Source organism: Pseudopodoces humilis, chromosome 18 (genome assembly GCF_049639895.1).
Source record: "Pseudopodoces humilis isolate 2021_Gansu_Grassland_sample_001 chromosome 18, ASM4963989v1, whole genome shotgun sequence".
Lineage (NCBI taxonomy): Eukaryota > Metazoa > Chordata > Aves > Passeriformes > Paridae > Pseudopodoces > Pseudopodoces humilis.
In genome coordinates, this window is record NC_142217.1 from 15988414 (window position 1) to 16013117 (window position 24704).

Here is a 24704-nt window from a genome sequence, read left to right on the forward strand (position 1 = left end):
GATGCTCGTCTCTATTTCTGCATTGATTCCTCTGAAGGACCTGCAGGTTAGGAGTGGGAAGGAAAATCAGTAAAGGAGCAAAATGACTGTGATTTAGAGATCGGATTGCACGCAGCCAGGGCCGTGCATCAGGATAATGAGATTCAGCCTTGTTTGCTTACAAGCACTGGAGACTGAAGCAGAAAATGTGATCCACCAAGCCAGCTCTCAGGAAATGAGGAACAATAGAGTGAGGAAATCAAATTTCAAACGGCAGGGATATATTTATCGAGTTTTCCTTGGGATTTTTGCAGAGCTTTGGGGCGTTTTCTGTGCAGTGTTTTTTTCGGGCAGCCGACATATGGCTGGAGGATTAGATCACTGCAAAGCACCGTTGTTTGTGACCTATTTGTTAATGCGGGGCTGGGGTCAGCGACAAGAGACAAATGCCCTTGTCATCGTTCAGGGCTTTTCAAGTGCTGCTCCTGTTGTCCCTCGCACCGTGGCCAGACATTTGGAACAAACTCATTAGCTAATTAGTGGTGTGCTCAGCCCCACGTGGGTGATATTCCCATTATGGCTGTGGAACAGGCCCTCCTGGGGCTCCCTGGCAGCTGCTCTTCCCTAGGTTTGTTGGGAGGGCAGCTGGGGGAGGATGTGCCTTCCTCATCTTCTCTGGGAGAGCCTCCTGCATTCCAGACATCCCACTCCTTATCCTGCTGCTCCTTGCATTGTAATGGTCCCTCTACTCCCACTCGCTGGATCCACTGCCACCAGCTCCTCTCTGGTGACCAGTGACAGGACCCAAGGGCTGTGCCAGGGAAGTTTAGGTTATTAGGAAAAGGTTTTTCACCCAGAGGGTGCTGGGGCACTGAACAGGCTCCCCTAGGAATGGTCACGGCCCCAAGGCTGCCAGAGCTGCAGGAATGTGTGGACAATGCTCTCAGGCACAGGGTGGGATTCATAGAATCACAGAACAGTTTGGGTTGGAAGGGATCTCAAAACCCCTCCAGTTCTACCCCTGGCATGGGCAGGGACACCTTCCATTATCCCATGTTGCTCCAAGCCCTCTCCAACCTGGCCTTGGACACTTTCAGGGCTGTGGCAGCTGCAGCTTCTCTGGGCAACCTGGTCTAGTGAAATGTGTCCCTGATCCTTGGTGTTGTCCTGTGCAGGACCACAAGTTGGATTTGATGTTCCTTGTGAGTTCCTTCCATATCCGAGGATATCTTGGAGTCTGTGAGCTGCCTTCTCCGTGTGAATTGCTCCGCTGGTTATCAGGGTGGTGCCAGCTCCTGGTGCCCAACTCAGACTGCAAATCGTGGCCTTGGACTCTGGTTCTGCCAACGCAGCTGAAATGTTGTGGGCTGGGAAGGATCAGAGATGGCTCGGGTCAATATCCAGGACAACCTGCTCCAAAGGGAAGTGTTCTACACCAGCTCCTGGGTTTAAAATCACAGGACAGCGACCTCCTGTTGCTAATATGAAGCAAGAGATGTAAATCCACTGCCACAAGGCCACCAGGAGGGAACATCCCTGTGCACCTTGGGAAAAGCTCTGCTGGTGCAGCTCTAGCACTCATGTGCCTGCCCAGGGTAGCAGGAACACTGCAATTTAAGGCATTAACAAGGATATAATAATCAAAAAATAAGTGATTTTACTTGGCTGGTTTGTTTTACTTGCACTAAGGGGCTTGATCTGGTTGATAGAAAACAGTTTTTTTGGTGGAAGTGTGCCAGCTGCAGGAGGTTTTTGCTGGGTTTGCTGTTTTGCACACTTAATGATGTAGACAGACACCTGGGATGGAGCTGAGAATGGAGGGGAAGCTGCCTCCTGCTCTGGAGAGCTGTCTGCCCAGATCTGGAAGGAACATAGGCAGGAGAGAAGGCAGCAGGAACAATCTTGTTCTTCCCATTTTATTTTAACCAAGAGCTTTCTTCTCCTCCTTTAGAGCTGTCAGCACCAGATCATTAGGATTAATAAACGTGCACAGAAACATTGGGTTTCCATCATTGCTGTTTTCTTGCAAAGAAGAAGAGGGGGAAGTACTCTTTCAGCTCCTGCTGATACCATCAGATGTGTGCTGATCCCTTATTTTTTTCACCCAGAATTTAATCCTGCCTAGTTCAAGGTTAGCAGCTAAGCCAGAATCACAGCTCGCCGCAGAAGATTTGGAGCTTCCCAGATGGTGTTCAAGGCATTGGAATGTGCAGCATTTCTAAACAAGTTGCTTTTAATACAGCTCACTCGGTGTTTCACTGCAGTCCTCGTTCTTCTGTATTTAAGCCTCAAATCTGTGGCAGATTTGATAGTGGCTCCATGGGAGGAAGGGTTGGGCTCTAAGTGGTGGATGCTCCATCCCTGGAAGTTTCCAAGGCCAGGCTGGATGGGTCTTGGAGCAACCTGGGATAGTGGGAGGTGTCTTTGGAACGAGATGGTTTTTAAGGTCCCTTCCCAAACTATTCTGGGATTTGATGAAGTTTGCAGTGCTCAGCTTGACCTTCCTTTCACTTAAAAGCAGTGACTCATAAACTGGATTTTGCTCTATATTTCTGTTTTCCTATGCTTTCGTAAGGCACGATTCCTCAGGAATTTGGGTTTTAAATAACCAGCGGCACTGCCCTGTGCCAGCAGTGATCCAAGCAGAGCTCTGCTATCCAGCTTCTCCCCTGGCCTGCGCCAATCCCGACTGTCTCCTGAGCAGTCCTGTTTCCTTGAATTGTCTCTCATGGTTTTAAGATGGGAACAAATATATTCAGGGAGGACTACAATGGGAGCAAAACCTCCTCCAGCCCGCAATGCCGGACACAGGTTTAATCATTATCCCGAGGGGAAGGACGTGAGCTCCAACCCACCCAGACCTCCCGGCTCCTCCTGCCACGTTCGTGCCTCTGTGTCCCTGCTGAGCTCCCCTTCATCACCCAGAGTGGCAACCCTGATCCACAAATGTGTCCATAAAGTGTCCCCTTAGCCATAAATCTGTTTATTTCCTATTTGCATCTCCACTGGGAGAGGGGAAAGTGTAGTATCTGTGCCGTGTGAGGCAATGGGAGCTGTGCCCCTGGGGAGGTTCGGGTTGGACGTTGGGAGGAATTTTCTCATAGGAAGATGGATTAAATATTGGAATGGGCTGCCCAAGGATGTGGTGGAGTCGCTGTCCCTGGAGGTGTTTAAAGGCTGGATGTGGCACTCAGTGCCATAGTCTGGTTGACAAAGGGGTCTTTGGCCACAAGTTGGACTTGATCTCAGTTCTTTTCTGAACTAATTCATTTTATGATTCTGCTTTGAGGGATGCCAGCCCACACCAGACCTCGATTTTTGGGAGTCTACCCTGCGCTGAAATCAGTTTCCCCTGGGTGCTGAGTGTGGAGGGGGAGTATGTTCCCCAAGCCTTCTCCTTCCATCAAAGGCAGCCCCAAACCTGCTTTAAAGTGTACCCTCATCCACAAATGTGGTTATTTTGTACTGATAGCCATTATTTTGTATTTTTTTTTTTTGTCTCTGGATTTTGGGGGATCTCTAGCTCTGAAACCAGCTCCTCCTGGGTTCTGTGAGCACTGAGGGGATCCCCAGTGTTCTCCTTCCATCACAACCAGCTCTGAACCCTCTCTAAAGGGTTGATTTCCTTCTCTAAAGCGTTCCCTTGTCCCATAACTGTGGTTATTTTGTAATGACAGACTTTTTTTGTATTATTTCGCCCAGGTTTTTGGGGGACCCCGGGCGTTGCGAGCACTGAGGGGGCTCCCCAGGCGCTCTCCTTCCATCAAAAAGCCGCCCCTGCCCGGGGGCCGATCCTGCCTCGCTCCTCACTGGCGCCGGGCTTGGCTGCGAGGAGCCGCCCCGGGAGCGAGGGAAGGAGGGGAAGAGGGAGTGAAGGAGGGGAAGAGGGAGGGAAGGAAGGGAAGAGGGAGGGAAGGAGGGGACGGGCAGCGCCGCGTCCCCCCCGCCCTCAGCGCGGCCGCGCCTCGGGGCCGCGCGCGGCCGCCGGTTCCGCCTCCTCCGCCGCCTCCCCGCGGCCGCCGCCGCCATGTTGGATGGTGCGTGTGGGTGTCAAGCGCAGCCCGCGGCCGCCGGGCACCGGGACACCGGGACACCGCGCCCGCCCCGCGCCCGCAGGTCAGCGCGGCTCCCGCGGGCTGCGGGAGGGGGGGGGAGCGGGCGGGCGCCCGCCGCGGCCCCGCCTTTCCCCTCCGCGGGGCGCGGGGTGGGCGCGGGAAGGGCCCCCGGGGGTCCCCGCGGGGAGGGCGCGGGGCCGCGGTGGCCTTTGTTGTCGCCGGTGGGTGGCTGGGCGGGCGGCGGCGGGGATGGCTTCGGGCCCCGCGGCCCCAAGTTTGGGCCTGGCTCCCGATGGGCCTCCCGGGGCTGCGGGGGATGGCGGGGCCTGCGGGCTCGGGGGGCTCCCGGCGGCGGCGCGGGGGCGGGGGGGCTCCGGTCCGCCCTGTCCGACCCCCCCCCGCCTTGTTCACCTCCATCCCGGAGGGCCGGGGGTTATTTTGTTGTATTTTCAGTAATATCGTTGTTCCGGAGATGTGTATTAATGCTTTTAATAATTTTTAAGGGGCTGTTTGCTATAGGGGGGGGCTTGGACTAGATGATCTCCAGAGGACCCTTTCAACCCTAATAATTCCGTGATTTTCTGTGGTTCTGTGATATTCTCTCTCTATATATTTACACTGATACGTACTTCATATATATTTTTTAAATTTTTTTACCTGCAGTACCTGTGATGCTACAGATTAACGTTGGGTAGTCAGCGAGCTGTATTACATTATTGCTGTAAAATATATTGAAGCAGTAATTATCACAGGCTGCCCACAATGGAAGTCCCCTATTTTAAAGCCGTAAGGCTTTAATGTAAATGTTAAAATATTCATGTTCAGATTTAAAGCTCTAAGGCTTTAAAACTGGCAGCGTTTGGTCTCAGTTTTATGGGTGTGTAATTCTTCCCCCTCCCCCTTCTCAAGTGCCGTATCGACACTGATCTGAAAAGCCAAGTGAGATTTTAAATTTACAGCAATTGGACATTTTTTTTTTCTTCTCATTTATTAAGAAAATAACCTGAATTATCTACATGCTCATCCATTTTCAACAGGAGGCCTAAAAGACTTGTTAGGATTGTGAAGCTGTTGCAGATGTTATGGGCTGTAGAGTCCGACTCGAGGAGTTCAAAATGCAAATCAGGCCACGAGATTAAGTTTTATTGTTCTCCCCACTGAAATATCTGTTTTATGGTAATACAGAACTCTTGCATAATTCTGGTGTGTTGCTGTGTTTTGTGAGACAGGAGGTCATAGGAAATTGTATTGTTGGGGTGTGAAATGTGGGATGAATGATTTTTTAAAATTAGAAATAGAAATATATTGTAATGGTATCTTTAGTGAAATGCAGCCTGTTTAGGAGTTACTTCTAAATATGTTTGTCTTGGCTGATTCTCAGATGTGTTATTTTTGAACAAACTCAAGTATGGAGTTTTACTGGGAAGAATCAAAACTTTTGATAAATTTTCCTTTATAAGCTTGAAGTAATGGTAAACTAGCTCGACAGAATTTCAGCGATAATCTTACCCATATTAAATATTTAACTATGTTATCAAAAATTATCAAGCACAAACGACCCATGAGTGTGCATTCCTGAAGGCAAATTCTGATAAGGCCAAATTAACTGTGGGTTCCATTTGAGGAAGTTTGACTTGGGGGTGCTGATTGTCATTTCCTTGATTCCATGAAGTAATTCTGCAATGCTAGCCTTGTGTCACAAAAGTTCTCTGACACAGCAGCTTGACTTTTACATCTGCTGAGGAATGAAAATTATTATCAGCCTTTAAGAAATGTAATGTAGCACTCACAGGGTCTTTGAATCCCAGAATGGGTTGGGTTGGAAGGGACCTCAGAGCTCATCCAGTGTCACCCCTGCCATGGCAGGGACACCTCCCACTGTCCCAGCTTTTTCCAAGCTCTGTCCAACCTGGCCTTGGACACTGCCAGGGGTCCAGGGGCAGCCACAGCTTCTCTGGGAACCTGTGCCAGGGCCTCCCCACCCTCACAGGGAGGAATTCCTTCCCAATATTCCATCTAACCCTGCTCTGCTGTCAGTTGGAAGCCATTCTCCCTTGGCCTGTCACTCCAGACCCTTGTAAATAAATGGGCTCTCTCCATCTTTCTCCATCTCTCCATGGACTTGTCTCCTGAGAAAAAGAAGTTGACTTGTTCACTAGGTAGAAGCTAAGCAGTGGTGGGTAATATTTGGGCTAAGAAAGTGCTGTTTATGAGTTACCTGGTGGTTGTGGAAGGACCAGAGGAGAGGTCCCTGGCTGTCAGGTAGCCTGGCTGGTGATGTTCATGTTGGTTTTCACTTCCATTATTCCTACAGTCACATTTAATGAAGAGTTCACAAACATCTGATGTCCGGTATAATGCAGGCATAATGCAGAAATGAATTCAGCTTGCACTGACCACATCATTATTTACATAACTGGTTAATCACGCTAGTTTTGTTCCAGCTGTCAGCCATTTGATTGCTTTAAAACTTGGAGCTTTTATGGAGCCTCAAATCTTGGATCACTGCTGGGAAATGCCAAAGGCCTAATTTGTTGCTTCATAAAAATGCTGATAGTCTCTCTTGATACAGAAATCGGGGTTTTGTTTCTGTGGTTGGTTGTTTTTTTTTTTTTTTTCCTTTAGAGAGAAATCATTAAATGATAATCAGTTTAGGGGAAATACATTAAAGAGTAGTTATGATATTCCTGATCTTGCTTTTCTTAGGTCTCGTACGTAGGATGGGGAAATGACTCTGGCTTTTGCTTGGTGTAGAAGAATATAAGTTATTCTAATATCTTTCTTTAATGACTGGTACTCAGGAAGCAACTTCCCAGTCTTCCAGGGCCATATTTGCAGAGCGCTAAAGTGTCCCTTGGGATGTTGCTAATAGAAAATGAAATGTGCCTGCTTTGTAGGAACGCCTGTAATGTTCTTTTCCCACTTTGCCTCGCTCTGATCTGTGCAGGGAAAATATCGAAACATACCAGTATCCTGCTGGCTTAAGTGCTTCAAAGAACAGCAGGTTTTTGTGTGTTTCAGTAGCCTGGCTGCTCATTAAGAAGGCAGGAGACTCCATGGAGGAGAACAACATGGATTGCTGTCCTCTGGAATAAAACCTGCTGGGGCTGATTGTAGGTCTGCTAGTGTTGGTGTGCTCCAGGTTTGGTAAGGACTGGGCTGTGCTGAATAACAGACCCTAAAAGGTCTGAGTTAATCAGTTTAGCTGGTTGTTTCCTGTTCTGCATGGAGAAAAAATCCAGAATGGTTGAACATGAGAGTGAATTCAGAGGCTGTGGGCTTCAGGATGGATCTAGAACTCAGTGGCTGTTGGGCTGAGCCTCTCGCTGAGTGGTAGAAAGCTACAGGAAAACTGGTATTCTTTATTTATCATTTTACAAGTAACAGTTTTGTCTCTGGTTTCCAAATTTAGGGTTTGCTTGATTTTATGATGCTGCTCCAGACCATTGATAAAGGCAAAGTGGTTGGGTCAGAAGGTTCTGTGGTGGTTTCTGTAGGTAACCAGTGGCTGTAGGCAGAGTTTAAAGAGAGTATCTTAAGTTACCAAGATTGAGCTTTATGTAAATATCTAATAGTGGAGTTTGTATGAATGATGATACTAATTAGAAAGTCAGTATAGAACTGTTTTGTGTTTGTTGGTTGCACTGGCACTGGAGATGTCTGCAGAATTCAGTTTGTAATTCACTATTGTGCCTTTTTACATAAAAATATAACTTTGAGTTACTATGCTAGCGTGATGCTTTTCTTCTGTATAGATAACCTTCAGCTAATTTTTCTGGTATTGTTACAAAAATTGAACTTGAATTGATCTCAGAGCCAATACCCTGTGTTGCATTAATTGTTAACTGTGTTTCTCTGGTTCCTGTCACCCAGGGCTGTTAACATAAATGCCTCTAACTGGTGCCTCGAGCTTGTGTTCAAGGTCAGGCTTGGGCTGTTCACGCCTCCTGTGCCTTGGCTTGCAAAATCCAGCTCTGTGCAGGTGGGGAGGCAGGAACTCAGGCTCGGACAGGTCCCCACTGGCAGTGGGAGTGCAGCTGCCTCTGGGACTGGGTAAAACCAGTCCCAGCCCAGGCCTGGATGCAGCTCCGCCTTGGAGGCTCCCCTTATCTGTGTTTTATGGTGGAGGTGGCTGGGGAAGTTTGAAGGAATCTCAAATACACAAATCTTGTTTTGTTGTCATGATCCATACAAATTGTTTTCAAGGCATAGTTTTCCTTCCCCTGTCAGGAGCGGAGCTCCCTGAGCTGCCTCAAGTAATTAGCTGGAATATGTGCTTGAAATCTCTGCAGTTTCCTTCCACCCTGCTTCTGCTCCTGTTCCTGCCTTTCCTTCCACCCTGTTCCTGCCTTTCCTTCCACCCTGCTCCTGCCTCTCCTCCCAGAGCTGTTTTAGTTTAGCCATGTTGTCTGCAGTGCCTGAGCCTTTCATGTCACCATATAATAATAAATCCTGAATGGTCATGAGGTCCAGGAGAGTTTGGAGGGTCACCCAGGCAGGAGAGGCCTCTGTGCTGCTTCTGCAGGCATGGGACACACCTGTCTCTTGGAGGCTTTTTTGTTTCTCAGAATGCAGCACTCAGTGAACAATATTTGTACAAATTAAGTAATAAATTGGTTTTATTTTGAAATTTCTAAGCTGCTTATTAGTTTAAAACCATGCCAGACACCTTAGTTAGAGTTGTTTTATGTTCACCCTACCAGGCAGAAATCTGAAGACTCCCTTGCCTTGTTTGCTTTTCAGTGTTGCAGGAGTTATGGCCAGTTTTGGGGGCTGTAGTTTTAGAACTGATTAATTAAAATACATGGTGGAATCTGGGGGTCATGGCTAAAATTCAGCAGCCAGACACTGGTTTAATCTCTCCAGTATAACCTCATAGAGACTTCCCTGCCCTTCTGGAGATGTCACTTACATAATGTGATGGCTTCTAAAATCAACCTGGGAGTTTTCATTATTTAAAAGCAGAAACCCAAGCAGAGCAAGCTCCCTACTTCTGTTTGTTTGGTTTGAGTTTTGCCACCAAGAAATGCCACAGCACCCGTGGTCCCCTAATGATGTCTGGGATGTTCTTTTACATTTTATCTTTATTCTCCCAAATCATATTAATTTCTGGACTTAACATCAATTTAGTAGTTTCTGAACCTTTGCAAGGGCAATGGTCTTTTCAGAGCTTTGCTAGAACAAAGACATTTTAAGAATCTTAATAGAGAATCGTATAATCTTATTACAACTGCTCCTGTTTAAATCACTTCCTTGTACTTAAATAACAATCTGTCACCAGCTATTTCTTGATTGTAGTTTTTGTCAGTTGCAATTTATCCCCCTCCCTGGTTTGCTTGTACTTCTTTTTTCCCACCTGATTGTGCAACCTTTAGGTTGGCAAAGCTCCTTCTTTCTCACGCAGTTCTTCTGAGTCCAAAGGGAGTAATGTCATGAGTAAATTGCTCACTGGTGTAAGGGCTGTGCAGTTCACCAGTAAAACCTTTGTGGGCCAAACCCCACTGAAGCAACTGATACAGACAGTTCTGATATTCCTCAGGGACAGAGCAAACAAAGTATTTTTAAAGGTAACTTCCTCCCCTGAGATGGCAGCACAAAAGAATCCTTCAGACATGTCTCCCTCTAGGTAGGAATTCTGTTCCCAGGAGGTTCCTCGTGTGTGCTGCTGATGGGGTGAGCACACCCCAAGCATCACCTCACTTTTGTCATTCTGATTTTTATTTATTTCTTTCTTTTTAGTGATGAGGATTTCTTCAGCCAAATCTGTTGACCCAATTGCTGCTGAAGCTGCTTTTCTACTGACTTTCAGCTCTGTTTGGACAGGGATGAGGCTTGTGACAACAGCAGTAAGGCAGAGATGTTTGCTCTAACCTATGAAATCAGCCAGAATTGAAGATCATTAATTAATCCTTATCTGCAGAGCTGTTTTACCATGCCTGTTCTCTGGTGGATGGTCAAGCACAGTGTGCTCTGCCACATGGTGCATGTAAAGGAAAGCACTTCAATTTTTATTTGAAAACCAGAACTTTAATATTTTAAATCATTCACTTTAATTAATCAGAGAAACAGCCTCCCATTTTGTGCCATTGCTGGATTGTGACTGGTAATGTCTGGTTAGAAATTCCTGATCAGGCATTACCCTCAAAATTCAGATCCAGGGAAGATCTGGTGCATCTTTAAAATGTCCCTGCCAAGGTATTTAATTCTTTGATGAAAACCTCTTTCTCTAATGACCACTGGAAAGCATAAGCTCCCCTCTGTTGTGTTATCTAATGAAATATTTGTCTTCTGAGCCCATCCTGCCTTATTGCAGGGCTTTGATTGCTCCTTGCAGTGTTCTGCTGCTTGCAGTGATTTTTTCTTTTTTAAGGACAGAATGCATATTACCTATGAGAAGTGTTACTATATTTTGCTGCTGTTGTTGAGCAGAGTTCATGAAGTTAAACTTTGTCTACCAATTTAGAAGAGTTTCTCAGAAAGTCAAGATAATGCCTCTGCTGGAATGTTTTTAGATAAACGACATAAGGTGACACAGACTACTTTTCTTAGGAGTATGCAAATGCAGATCAGAAATCAATATTTAATACTGTAATTTTTGAGAATCTTTTCAATTTATGTATATTTTTAAAGCAGAAATTTCTATCTGCTGCTCAGAGGAACAGCATGACTGTCCTTGCACGAGGCTATGATTATGCAGCCCATGGTTTTACATACTTTTGCAGCAAAGCAGCTACTTTCTGAAGATTTTATTGGTACTTGGGTGACTCCTCTGAAAGATATTTATGTTTATATGTCTACTGGTTCTCTTGGGAAGCTTTAATAAGGAAGTAAAATACAGGAATGTTTATGATTGGTTTGACTTGGCTTTCAGAATTCTTGTAGAGAAGTATAAAAGCTCGAGTACAGCGAAATCACTTTTATACTGGTATACTGCAGAGAACCACTGAGGTAAATCATCAAAGGATTTTTAGTCTGCAAAACTGCTTAAGTGTTGTGTTTAAAATTTACAAATCGCTGCCCCCTTTGTGAGACACTGAGACAGACTGAAATGTCTGGCTCTTTTTTACGTTTGACTACCTAGTGAATAATCTCCTTTTGCCTGGCCTGCTGCTTTAAACACACTCAGTGCTGCAATTGCCATTTCGGTGTCTGTCTGCCAACCAATAGTGTCTGTGTATATTTAATTTCATCATAATACGACCGTAGGATGCCTCCAGGAGTATTTACATCAGCTTTAAAAGTCAGGACGTGGTGTATGGCTGGAGATTTGGAATTTTGGGGAGTGCTCTGTGTGATGAGAACTCTGCTGAAATGTTGAGGAGTGAAGAACAGCAGGAGAGTTTTGTAGCTTGTCTTTGTTATTCTGTTTTTAATTTGCTTTCTGAGGGAGGGGTGTGTTGTGCAGGAGATGGTCTGGATCAAACATGTCTTTCACTCAGGAGGGGTGAGGGACCTGTTGATCTGGGCCTGACTGGGATCCCTGGTTTGAAATGGATTTTTAGTGCTGTTTGCTCTCAGGTGTGAGTGCAGGAAACACGCTCCAACATCCTGAATGCAGGAACACTTTTGTTCTCTACGCTCCGTGCAAAATTGTGTCTGGATGCCTTGGCTTCCAGCCAGGCTTTTAATCTCTTCTTTTTTGTGTCAGCTTGGATAGTGTATATAATACTATAGTGCCTTTTCCTGTCCCTGGAAATGCTGATTTTTAGTTTTATTTTAAGAAGGGTTTTCTTACTCAGAAGAAAAATAAACTTTAAAGGAGGAGGAAAGTCTGTGCTGTTTTGTTTTGTTTTTTTCTTTTTAATTTCTTGTTGTAGTTTATGCTTTACAGAAAAGCCTGAAATATGCTGTCAAAGCTTTGTCTCTTGTCTCACAAATTCAAAATTTAGAAACGGGGCAAAGTGGGGAGGGGTCTCAAGGTAGTTGGAATGAGAGAAGGGGAGAATTAAAACCTAATTCAATGCCCATCAAACTTGTGAAATGGATGTGCCTTTAAATACCACAAAGCTTATTCTTCCATCCAGCTTGACCAGTCTTTTGTCAAATCTCCTATTTTAACTATTTAAATAAAATACGGTGACTTTGCCATTCTCTCCTTTCATGGGAAAGCAGAGTAAAAGAGAATTAAGCTCCGCCTGTCACTTCCATGCTAAACAGATGCAAATCAGAGCCCCCTCCCTCCAGTTGCCTCTTCTCTCCTTCTGGGTTTCATTGTTTTGATGAAAGCTGTTCTGGTGCCAACTCCCAGCCCAGAGGGCAGGTGAGAGGAATTAAAAAAATCCCAGATTCCAGCTCGGTGATTAACATATCTTTTGGAGCTTGTAATGTCATCCTTGCACACAAAACAAAGTCGCAGCAGCTTCACAGAGCAGAGGTTTGTCAGAAAGGCAAACATCAAAGTGGCAAGAAAAGAGGAGTTTATTTAAAATATAGCAGAAAGACTTAAAACATTCGTGCTCACCTATGAGAGCTATTAAAAATTTAAAAAAAGCCTTTGAAGGCAAGCATTAAAGATTTAATAGTATTAATTGAATTAAGCCGTGGGAGTTGAGGATATGTAGACACATGTGTGAGTGTATGTTCTGAGACATCATCTGTGTTAAGGCAGCAGAGGTGCTGAGACCTGAATTAGCTCGCCTTGCTTTCTAAGGGCTACCTTAACAAACCCCTATTTATTCGTGGGGTTAATTAGAGATTTCATTAGAGCTGAGAGTGTAAACACAAGGAGGGGACTTAGAGAGATGGAAAACTGCAGAGCCCCCCAGCTGTGCCATCCCTGGGCAAGGCAAAGCTGGCAGAGTGTTCTCCAATCTACATTTAAGGATAATTTTGTTTATATCATTAACTGATTTTTTAATTTTTTTTTCAAGAATAGGTTCCTTTTCCTTTGTTGTGAGAACTGTAACTTAATACTCTTGTACTCCAGCCACAGGTATGGGCTTTTTTTTTTTGGCAGCTAAACTTGCATGTTACTTGATAATTGTTTTCTTTTAAGACTGGCTGATTTTGGTAGCTTTTAGCTTTCCTTATGCATAGAACTGTCACTGTTAGGAAAACTTCTTGCTGAAGGAAGATGTTTTTCCTTCCACAGCTCTGTAAATGGGCACAAAAATAAAATTACAGTTCAGTGTGATTGCAGTAACCTGGTGTGGAGGGGATTTTCTTGGTTTTTTTCTTTGCAAATTAAATACTCAATTTAAGGCTTAACGTATTTCCATTGTACATTAAAAAGCAGGGAAAAACCAAATCCTTGTGTCATTTATAGGAAGAAAGAGCGCTGAAAGCTCCTTGCAATCCTGCAGGTGGCTTGGCAAAGGAAGGACATGTCCAGGGGGAGCAGCTCCAGGCAGGATTTGATGGCTGTGGGAATCCTGGTGTGGAGAGGCACCACCAACCCCATCCAGAGGGATAACAGAGCTGAGGGAGATCTCAATACATTCATTTTTCCTTCATCAGGGAGGTGTCTGCTGGCAGTGTGGGGAGGGATGTGTGAGCCCTTCCTGCTGAGGATGTAGTTACCAAATGATTCAGCAAGATGCCGTGCCCACGGGTTGGGGCAGTATTGATGAGTTCATTACTGCTCTCTGATGGATGTTAATGGGCTGGAATTTCTTCTTGCATTTGGACTAGGTGGAAAGCTCTTGGAAAAAAAGAAAAAAAACATAAAAAGAGAAAATGGAGCCGGGTGAGTTTTTAAACCACTTTTGTGTTCTGCTTCTAAATCTAATGAGAGAATGTTTTTAATGACTTGGATGAAAACAATGGTCAAAACAATAATCACCAGACAGCTCTGGGAGGGACAGGGAGGAGCAGTGCTGCACAGGGGATTTATTGCATTTTATATCCCAAACCACAATTGGCTGCTTTGGAAACAGAGGTGGGTATTGCCTTTTCCATGTGGATTCCTTAGGAGATATCTGGAATTCCAAGGACATGATCCAGTTGCTGCTTGCAGGGTATCAAAGCTAAGGGGGTAGAAGATGTTCTCTGCAAGATCTGACTGGAAGAAAATGACCTTTAATGAAGGAACAGGCACAGATGCTTTTGAGTAACAAGTCTTTGTCATCCTCTTTGAAACGAACAAGCTGCCTCCCACTCAAATAATTTTCCGTCTAAATATCCAGAATAGATAAAAGAGTAGGTAGAATTTTACTGCTGGAGGATGGATTCAGAAAACTTGAGGAATTGTTATGCTGACAGCTGAAAATTTCTGTATGTCTGCATAGGAGAATGTGGGATTCACTGTCATTTTCAAACCAGATCTTTTTTTTTTCCTAATTCCACAAAAATCATCAAAATAATAATAAAATAATAACAAATATTTTTGTTGTTGAACAAGGATGACTCTTTTTTGTTCTTGAATGAAGGAATTGGAAAGTTTGAAGCAGCAAAATGAGGCAAAATCCTTATGTCAAATGCGCTGATGTTTAAAGAAAAAAAAAAATCTTTGAGTGATTGACTTCCATCAAAGCTGAATTTAAAAATACAGCTCAGAATCAGGAACTGGGGCACCACAGAAGTTGACCAAAGCGAATTATTTTTATATTATTCAATATTCTTGAGTTCTGTTTCCTGGGAACCAGAATCCAGGGTAGATCCAGGTTGCTGCTGGCACAGCTGGAACCTCTCCTGGAATTGCTCCTGCCAAGGTGGTGGTGCTGGACACGTTAGACAGGTCTGATAGGAAGGGGGAGAAGAGGTGGGTTGGTTTGGGAAGGATTTTGGAAACTGTGCTGTGTATAGTATGAAAAGATAGGAGATGTGGAGGAGTCAGAGGGAAAACTGAACACTTGGTGTTGCAGGACAGAGCTAAAATCAGGGTGGGAAAAGGGCAGGGCTAAGATTTAATGAAATTTGGTAAATTTGGAGAGTGAAGGACCACATTTCTCCTCTATGGATGTCTTCAGCATGGAATTGCTGTGTCACTAGGCAGGAAAAGGAGATTTCCCAGCACCCCTGTTGGCAGTCCTTGCACAGTTCCTGCTGAACCAAGTCCCAAATCAAAACCATCGGCTTCACCTCCAGTTTGAGCTTCCCAGGTGCAGCTTTGCCCAGTGAGCTGTAACTGGAGACTGCTGTTGAAATGACTTCTGCTCCCCTCATTTGGGCTGTTCTTTCAAATAATTAGAGTGACCTTGGCATTAATTGGTTGGGTGAGTGAGCAGCCCCAGCCCTCCCTGTGCCGCTGCCTCCCCGGGTGTGTGGGATCGGGCACCGGAGCGTTCCACCTGCGGATCTGCTGGGAGGCAGAGGGGAGCAGGCAGGAGCTGGGAGAATCCCATCCTCAGTTCTTCTCTGAGCCCCACTGCTGGGCAGCAAATCCTCCTCTGGAGCCCTGGCCTTTGGCCAGAGTGTTCCTTCAGGGATGGGCAGGGAGGATTTGGGGATGTGTTTTCTACTTTGCAGTCGTACAACAATTTATTGACACAGTCCCAGAATGTTTGGGTTGTTTGGGAATGTTTGGGACACCTTCCACATTCCCTGGCTGCTCCAAGCCCCATCCAAGCTGGCCTGGAACACTTCCAGGGGTCCAGGGGCAGCCACAGCTTCCCTGGGAATCTGTGCCAGGGCTTTTCCACCTTCTCAGGGAAGGATTTTCTCAAGTCCAATCTCATGAGCAGACAGCTCATGTACCTGAATTTCTGAGGTTTAAAGCAATCTGATGTAGTTACCAGCTCTGATAGTTGAATAAAGACATTTTGTTGACTTTTCAAGATGATTGTGCAAAATCTGGTGGCTGTGAGGGAAGCCACTTGAAATTTTATGCCATGAATGGACATTGATGAATGTGAGTAGGATATTAAATCAATCTCTTGTTTTCTTTGCAGGCTTGTAGTTGGTGCTTGCAGGCAGCACACTTAATTAAACTGGAAAAAATAGTGTTTGGATGTATGGACAGGTATTTCTTGGCATCTTGTTCTTCTTGAACAATCCTCTTCTTTAGAAATCCATGTCATAAAATAAAAGTATTAATCCTTCAGCTCCTACCAGTAGTAACACGGAGAGTTAAACTCTTTTTCCCCCCCTAATCTTTGTCATGGTGAGCATTTGCCTCTGGTCTACTGAGTGTATTAATGTGGTTTCATGTCTGGTGTGTGTAGGAGGATGGGAGAAACTGCACTTGGTGACGTCTGCTTCATATTAATAAAAGTACAAAATCAATTTAGTTAATGAAATCATCGGGTAATTTTAAGTATCAGGTATCTTCCCAAAAATACATTCCCAAAATATGGATGGAGTCTGATGCATGAGCACACATCTTAGGTGAATATGAATTGGAAAAATTGCAGTGCTGTAGGAAAACACTGGGGCTTAAAGAAGAGAGCTGGCATTTTGTGGTCTTGTATTTTTTGCAGTTCTGTCTGTGTTGAGGCTGCTCTGTGAGGGCCTGAGCAGGTGCCTGTCACCCCATAACAGCCTAAGTGACAAGGCTGGACTTCCCTAATTAGTAATGGATTCTAAGGCACATCCTCTGGTAAGAATATTGGATATCCTCTTCCCTTCCAAAAGGAAAATATGAAAGGAGAGAAGTGTCTCCTACTGCCCTTAATTCAGTTGAAAATGCAATTCAAGTGTACTTGGTAAGCTGAATTTATTTCAGATTGTTACCTTTCAGTCAAGGCACACATCAGGTGATCTTTTTTCTACTCATTTTGTGAGAGAACAGATGAAATGCTTTTGTTGAAGCAGGTAATCCCCAGAGAAAAAATCCCTCTGGGGAGTTTGGGGAGGTATTTTCACTGCCCTGTTGGATTAATTTGCATTTGGCATTTCTGGTTCAGTGCGTAATGGCCTGACCTCACACTGGTCTGTAATTCTGCAATATTCTGATATTCACTGCACACCTGCTGCATGAAGAATAAACTGGGATGTGCCCAGAGTGCAGGTGGCACTGTGGGTGACACTTGACCTGGCCATAGTGTTATTTTTAAAGAGCTGTTGTCAAAGCTCGTAATCCTAAAATTAGATCCCAGTGCAGGTCGGATTTGGGGCGTGAGTGGTGATCTGCAGGTCTGGCAGAGCTGTCCCTTCTCCCAGCCCTTCAGAGCACATTTACAGCCACCCTGTCAAGAATTCCAGCTGCAGAGGCCAGTGGAAATGGGGGTGACAAAACCCCACAAAGACTGATGGAACTGAGGGTGACAAAACCCCAGCACCTGTGGCTTGGCAGGTCCCAAAGGGACGTGGCCAGGTGGTGCTGCTGTGTTAGAGATTTGCTCCTCACCCCCCTTCCCATACCTTCTGAGAAATGAGCTCCCTGTGGAACTCAAATCCTGGGAATTTAAGGAGACAAGGAGTAAGAAAAGGTGCTATGGAGAAAACAGAACCAGATTTGTGTCCGTAAATCTCTTTTATGCCTGAAAGTCTGCCCAGGCTGGAGCTGCTTTCCCTTCAGTGAGGCTGAGACAGGACTGTAAAACCAGTGCAGAATCAAACCTTGGCACTCATGAATATGCATAAATTTGAAGGAGAATTATCTTTCACCATTAACTCTTTAAATAAAGAAATAATTTGGCCACCTGCTCTCTGTGAAAGCTGACCTTGTTCTCTCATTTGTAAAAGGGAGTGGAAAGCTTCCAAAACTTTGAATTTTGAACCATTTCCTCCCCTCAGAAATTACACTGAAGAAGACAAGCATTTAAGCTGGGAAAGATGGAAATGAAACCTTTCCTCTGGAGTTAACCCTGTTCTCCAAACCCTTTGCCAATCTGTATTTGTAACTCGTTTCCTAAATAACTTTGAAGGTTGAGGAAGGGCATTGATGGGATTTTCAGGCTCTTCATTTTGCTGTTTTATTCCCATGAATTGCTGTTTTCTCTGCTGTAGAATAGCAAAAGAGAGCTAATAAGTGTTCTGCTTGTTGGATTTTCTGTGTAGTGCCAAGTGTCTTGTCTCCACTCAGTCCTCTCCTCCAAGTGGCCACGATGCACAGTTGCCCCTTTTCCTGTTTGGTTTTGGGAACAACATTTGGATTGCAGTTGAATATTGTATCATAGGCAGGGTAATGGTACCCTCTGGTCAGTTGTTCTCTGAGAATAATTAATGAAGAGAGAAAAAAAAAATCAGAGAAATATTGAGGTTTGAAAATCTGTCTGGCAGTGTGGATTTAGTATAAGAAAAATGGGTTTTTTTCTGCATTGTATTCCTGATTTTTATATAAAGGTTTGTGCTCGGGTTTTTTTCTGATTTCTGAGCTGTTTGTGGAAAGTGAGACTTCCTAAAACACAGTGGGCTTGGATTTAGACACATATTGAGCTTTCCCAGGAAAACCAGGATAAGAATTTAGTGTCAGGCAATGGGAATCCTTTTTCTTTGCCATAAATAGGAGCTGACTTCTTGTTGGGATTGGGGTTGTGTGTGCACGTGGGTGTTGGTGTCTGTCTGGGGGAGCTTCTTCATCAATCAGCACCTTCTCTGAGCCTGATCCTTTGCAGATTGGCAAGAATTCCCTGATTTATCCCAGAATAAAGGTCCCTCCTGCCTCTGTCATTGCAGCCTGCTAGCAAGGAGAGCAGATCTCTGGGGGTGTGTGTATTCCCACCTGAGAGGGGAGGCTGCAAGGCAGGGATATTTTTTATGTAGATTGATGTCTGCAGATTCAGATCAGAGACTGACTGAATTAATGGCTGTTTTCCAAACCTCACCTTCCGTGCATGTGACTTACTGTAAATGTCTAATCTAAGGATATATGTTGTCTGTAATACTGTTAATTAAAATTTTATGCAAATATCCAGTGAACTCCTGATGCTTAATGTTAATTTTCACACTTGATATTAAAGGCTTTTCCTATATTTCCTGTGTATGCTTAGCTGGGCTATGCAGATATTTACCTTCAGGCTGATATGAAGGGCATTTTATCAGTGCAGACAAATCCTGGTTGGAGTTTTACATTCCAGAGGTGTGAATGGATTCTGCTGAAAGCCTGTCTATAGGTGGATTTGTGGGGCTGTTTTCTTTGAACTGAGTTTATGAAGGACTTTGTGGCTTGGCCTTGGTTCTGTGTTAGTCTCAGCAAGTTAAAGATGTTTCCTCATGCAGATTTCATTCACTGAGCTTAATATCTTGTGAGAGAGATGAGGAGTTCAGGCAAGAATCCCTTCTGTCTGCACGTTGTGTGGAGGAAAGCACCAGGAGAATTCATTATTTGGGTAATGAAAGTGTTGGGATAGGGAAGAGGGCACGGCATGTTTCCCTCCAGGTTCCCCCTGGTAACACAGGGAAGCTTCACCTGCTCGTCTGCACATCTGTTTGCTTTGCCATTTGGAGATGTCAGGATACTTCAAAATCAGAGAAAATGGCTTGTAGGGACCAAGAGTGAAAATGAGGAAGGCTCCTCAAGACTAAACTGTTGAACTTTGACAGAAATCTGCTCGAGCCTTTTTCCTGCTAACCAGAAACAGCTTTAATCAACTGGTCTCACTTTTTGCTTTCTTTGCAACTCTGCTGTTAAAAATGCAAACTCACATTTTTGCTGAAGTTGCAAGTGCATTGTGCTTCCTTGTGGTTTGTTGTGAGAAGTTAATTCACTGAGGTCTCGGGGGGAAAAAAAAAATCTAAAGTTTCTGTGTAAGAGTTTGATCATGTGTTAGAAACGGTTCCTCACTTTTATGCACTTGGGGTGTTTGGCTTTTTGATCTGTTTAATGATACAAGAGGTTCTTGAAGTGCTGCAAGGCTTGGGATAATCCAGGAAAAGGCTTCCATTGAGGGAGCAGTGTTTAAAGCAGTGTTAAAAACAGGGCTGTTAGGTGAGGGTCAGTCCCACTGCCAGGACAGGAGCTTGAGTATTGGTACAGCTGCATTGGTGAGGGGAGCACCAGCTCCATCAGCTTTCCATCCTGTCATCCTTTGGGTGTTCATTATGAGGTTTAGAATAAGTTGGTTTTTATGGTTATGAGTAGAGTAAGATGAAAACATGTCCATCAAGAAAAGGAAAAAACAAACCTTAATGTTTCTCTCATTAAAGGCCTTGGTTTTCAGGAAGATAAAAAAGTGAAGAATCACTTAGCATTGATGGATTGATGGGTTTACAGAACAACAAGTGAAATATTTCATTTCCTGGAAGTGTGTAAATTGCTGGTTTCTTTTAATCCAGTGTGTTCTCCCCTGTGTTTCCCTTGGGGCTGTTTTTCCAAAGCGCTACTCCGGACTTGGAAAAGCTTCCTGTTTGGAGTTCTTCCTTTGGTTTCTTCTCCAAAACCAAGTGCCTGATTTCCCATTGGGGTGTAACTGGGAGGGAATGAAGGCTCTTTGCTCTGTTTTTTCAGAGCTTGACAGCTTTGTGTTGCATTTAATCAGCTTTAAAAGTGGGCCAGAGTTGGGTTGTTCTTGTCTTGCAGTCTGCTGTGCACCAAAGCTTAGGAGACTTTGAGTATTTTTCCTGTGCTGTTGTGTAAAAATGGCTGGATTTGGTGCAAGAAAGAGAAAAGGGAAGCAAAATTGTGTTGTGAGGGTGGTTAATTCTTCAGGGATTATTAAAATGATTTTTCCAAAAGCTTGTGAAGTTGTAAAGTAATAAAACTTATTTTTGACTGGGGAGATACAGGTGAGGCACTTGCTCCTGTAGTGTACTTGTAAAAAGATTTTGGGAAGGCCTCTCATCCCTGGCCTTGAAAGAAATAAAACTTTCATAAGGCAGGAATGTTTTTCATAGATTTGCAGTGAGTTAAAAGTCAGGAAATGGGGTTAGGAGTAAATGTTGTTTCTCACAGGGTTCCCAGCCAAATGTCCTGCCACAGATCAGGGCCCTTTTGCAGATTGGCCCAAAATAATACGGTAGCCAAATTGAAGCAAATTAGTAAAATTTGAAATTAATCTTGAATTGAAAGGAATGATGAAAGATTGAGACCTGCTGAGGGATAAAGTGGCAGGTGAAATGCACAGGGAGAAGAAATGTGCAGTAGAAGTACAACTCCCAAGAGGCACGTAGAATTTTAGGAAGCCTTTAATAAATGGGGAGTGCTAAGCGGTAAATGACTGTGTTGTGATACAAACTTTTGTTGCTGCCAAATCTGAAATGCAGAGTGCTGAGAACTGTGTGTATCCCAAGAAATGGGAGTTTAATCCGTGCATGGAAACATCACAGGGATGATGGAGATACAGAGAAGCTTGTAAATAGCCTGAATTTCAGAAACCTCAGCTCAGAAGGAGCTGGCCAATTCCTATAAAACCATGAGGGACATAAAGAAGCCCAAGGTGATGTTTTCTGTCTTAGAAACATGAAGGAGCTGAGAAACATGTCAGCTGAGCGTGGTCACCGTGGTTTTACGTGCTGAGGGTGACACAGGGAGCTCAGGTGGCTTCCAGAGGGGTTGGGAGAAGCCCAGTGTGCCCCTGCTGGCATCCAGGGTGTCCCAGTTGCTGATAATACAAGGAAATAGAAATATTCTTTCTCATCCTCATTGCACAAGGATTTGTGCCTGAGGATGTCAGGCTTGATGAACTTTTTATCCAACTGGTTTAGAAGGTTTTGTAGTTCTCCTGGGTTTGATTTTTCATGTTCTTCACTGCTTTTCTGGTTGAAAAAGCTCAGTTTTTATGGGGGGGATTGGATTCTTCTGCTCTGGGATCTGTATAGTCATCAGGATTGTGTCCATGATCCCCCTGGCACTTGGATCCTGTGCTGCCTCCCAGTTCAGTGTGACCTTCCAGATCCCCTGGATAACTGGTTTCAGCTTTGCTGGGAACTTGCCTTAACCCCTTCTCGGCAAAAAGAAATGGTTTAGGTTAAATAAGATGCACACTGTCCTTTTTCTGTTTAATTTTTATTGTTTCCTCACATTTTACCAGTCACATCTTAGAGAGGGATCAAAGGGGCAGGTGAAATTCTAGAGGTCAGGACCAGTCATGGAATGTTCGTGTAGGATCAACATTTTCAAATTCTGGTTTTGATCCACACAGAACTTAAATGTTCCAGGAGATGCCCCTTTTTATTCCTGTTGCTGTTAGCCAGCTCCTCTCCTACAGCTGTTTCTAAATATTGGGGACAACAACAGGGGGATGCAGTTTGCCTGAAGTTTAGTGGTTTCATTCAAAATTAATCTTCCATCATGTCATAAGAGGTTTTTACTCTGCCAAAAATCAACTTTAATGGAAGAAGATCAAATGAAATAACTCATTAGGTGTGTTCTGTGGTAGTTAAACCTGCCCAGAAAGGTTTCCAAGGAAGGGAATTTGTCTTTATGCTAAAAAAAGCTATTACAGACCTGTACTGACACTGAATTCTGCTTCCATTCCAAATGGCATTGCAGTAATTTGAAGAATGAGAACAATGTCAGGCTTGAAATCTGTGCTTTCCTTGTCTGCAGTATCTCTGTAAGGGATGGGGCTGGTTCTAGGGAGTTTGGAGGAAGATTATTAAAGCACATCTGGAATGGGCATCTCTGTGAACGTGGCCAGCTCAGTTCCAGAGTCCCTGCTCAGTGTTTGGGGCTCTCAGGGCTGCTCTGTGTTAATGGAATGACCAATCTGCCAGTTTGCTCAAGTAATTTATTCCAAAGCTTAATAGGCCTCTGTTTACTTGAAACAGTGACCTTAACTAAAGAACTGACACAGCTTTCCAGCTCCACAGCTTGTCCTTGCCTTTTCTTGCCAATCATTTTGGCTTTACAATTCCATTCTCATAGAATTAAAAATTCTTCTGTGCTTGGGTGAAAGACAGAGCAGAAAGCGTGGATGTGCCGAGTGTTGTCAAATGAACAAAGTAAATGCATTTGGGGAAAAAAAAAATTCCTTCTAATCTGCTTATCATGAAAGGTCACCTTGAGTTGGAGTGTGTTGGGCCACAGGATCTCTGCCCTGAGGCCGAGAGGGCTTTAAACTTACCCAGGGTTTCCAAAATGACTTGGTTGATTTTTAGGAAGTTTGCTTGTTCTCTCTGCATGCAAATTCCTGCTGCTAGAGAGCTGCTGAACATGGAATTTCTCATGTGGTTTCATCTGAGCTCTGTAATTTCTGTAATGAAAAGTTCTGGGTAGGTTTTGCTTTGTGTAAACTAAGGCTCCAGGTTGGACTTTGTTTCTGGTTTGCTTTTAAAATTTTGCCTTTGTATCAGCATGATTGTCTTCTTGGTTTTGTTTTGCTCAGCACTTCAGGTTTTTAATCTTAAATGTTTCATGTGACACATGAGAAGAACAAATTGTTTTAAAAATCAGAAGAAATTCAAAGAGAAAAAAATGCATCTAGGAAAATTTCTCCCAAGTGTGCAGAGCAATCAGACCCCACTAACCTGCTTTGTTTTTTTTCCTCACTCAGGTCATGATTTTCATTTTCTCGTGTCATTCTCTTGAGGAGAGGAAATGATTGTAGTGGAACGTGTCACAAATACGCCACTGCTACGGAGCCTTCGCAGTTCAGAAACGTTCCTGGAAGAGCAGATTTAGCCCTTTGCTGTTTGTGTTCTGGAATCTGGCTTGGTGAAAAGGGAAATAAAAATGACGACTTCGTCTATCAGACGGCAGATGAAGAACATTGTGAACAATTACTCAGAGGCCGAAATAAAAGTTCGGGAAGCGACCTCAAATGACCCCTGGGGTCCTTCCAGTTCGTTGATGACTGAAATAGCAGATCTGACCTACAATGTTGTGGCCTTTTCTGAAATTATGAGCATGATCTGGAAACGACTGAACGACCACGGCAAGAACTGGCGACACGTCTACAAGGCCCTCACTCTCTTAGATTACCTGATTAAAACTGGGTCTGAGAGGGTGGCCCAGCAGTGTAAAGAGAATATTTTTGCTATCCAGACATTGAAAGATTTTCAGTACATCGATCGAGATGGGAAAGACCAGGGCATCAACGTGAGGGAGAAATCCAAGCAGCTGGTGTCCCTTCTGAAGGACGACGAGCGCCTCAAGACAGAGAGGGCCCAAGCCCTGAAGACCAAAGAACGCATGGCTCAGGTGGCCACTGGGGTGGGCAGCAACCAGATCACCTTTGGCCGAGGCTCCAGCCAGCCCAACCTGTCCACCAGCTACTCAGAGCAGGAGTATGGAAAGTCTGGAGGATCCCCAGCATCCTACCACGGCTGTGAGTACAGGCAGACACATGCCAAAGTGCCGCTCCTTCGCTTTGGGGAGTTGCTGTTGGAGGTGGGAGCCATTGGTGCCTTGGGGAGGGTGGAAATGCTGCCTGCAAGGGGGTCTGGGAGCTCTGTGGATCTGCTCCCTGCTCTTGATGGCCTGGGTAAATATTTGCTTTGGAGAGGACGGATGTAGTGATGGAAATTGATTTCAGAAGCCTTTGTTTACTGTCAGTTCCAAAGGTAGCGCTGCCAGGCTGCTCTTGGGAACTCCCAGTGTTTGGTGTGATGGGGAGGGTGTGAAGGGGATTTTCTGTTTGTTTCTGGTTTTAAAATGAGCTCTTGAAGATGTGTTTTGATCATGGGATGGTTTGGGTTGGGAGGGAATTTAAAGCTGATCTCATTCCACCCCCCTGCCATGCTCAGGGACACCTTCCACTATCCCAGATTGCTCCAAATCCCATCCAAACTGGTTTTTGATTAAGAATAAATAAGAAATAGAGAATATTTCCTGAATCATTTTGCTACTTTATGCTGCTCCTATTGTACTTTGGCAACAGTGCTGCTGTTTAATTTCCTTTATTGCTTACTGAGCAGTTCTTGGGGGAGGAGAGCTTTGAATCTGTATTTAAGTATTTATATTCTCAGTAT

General features: G+C 44.5%; 1 protein-coding gene across 5 annotated transcripts in view; it reads left to right on the forward strand.

Moving 5' to 3' along the window:
* The first annotated feature begins 3949 nt into the window (after positions 1-3949).
* Positions 3950-24704, forward strand: part of EPN2 (epsin 2) — a 38314-nt gene continuing 17559 nt past the window's right edge. For 3 of the 5 annotated variants that reach the window (XM_014252688.2, XM_014252693.2, XM_014252692.2), the window contains exons 1-2: positions 3963-4095; positions 23288-24061. In XM_014252688.2, the coding sequence (XP_014108163.1) occupies positions 23467-24061 (595 nt within the window). In that variant the 5' untranslated portion in view covers positions 3963-4095; positions 23288-23466. Of the gene's footprint in view, positions 4096-9799; positions 9881-23287; positions 24062-24704 lie in introns of those variants that run through there. The other 2 variants (XM_014252690.2, XM_088063951.1) reach the window with 2 other exon arrangements.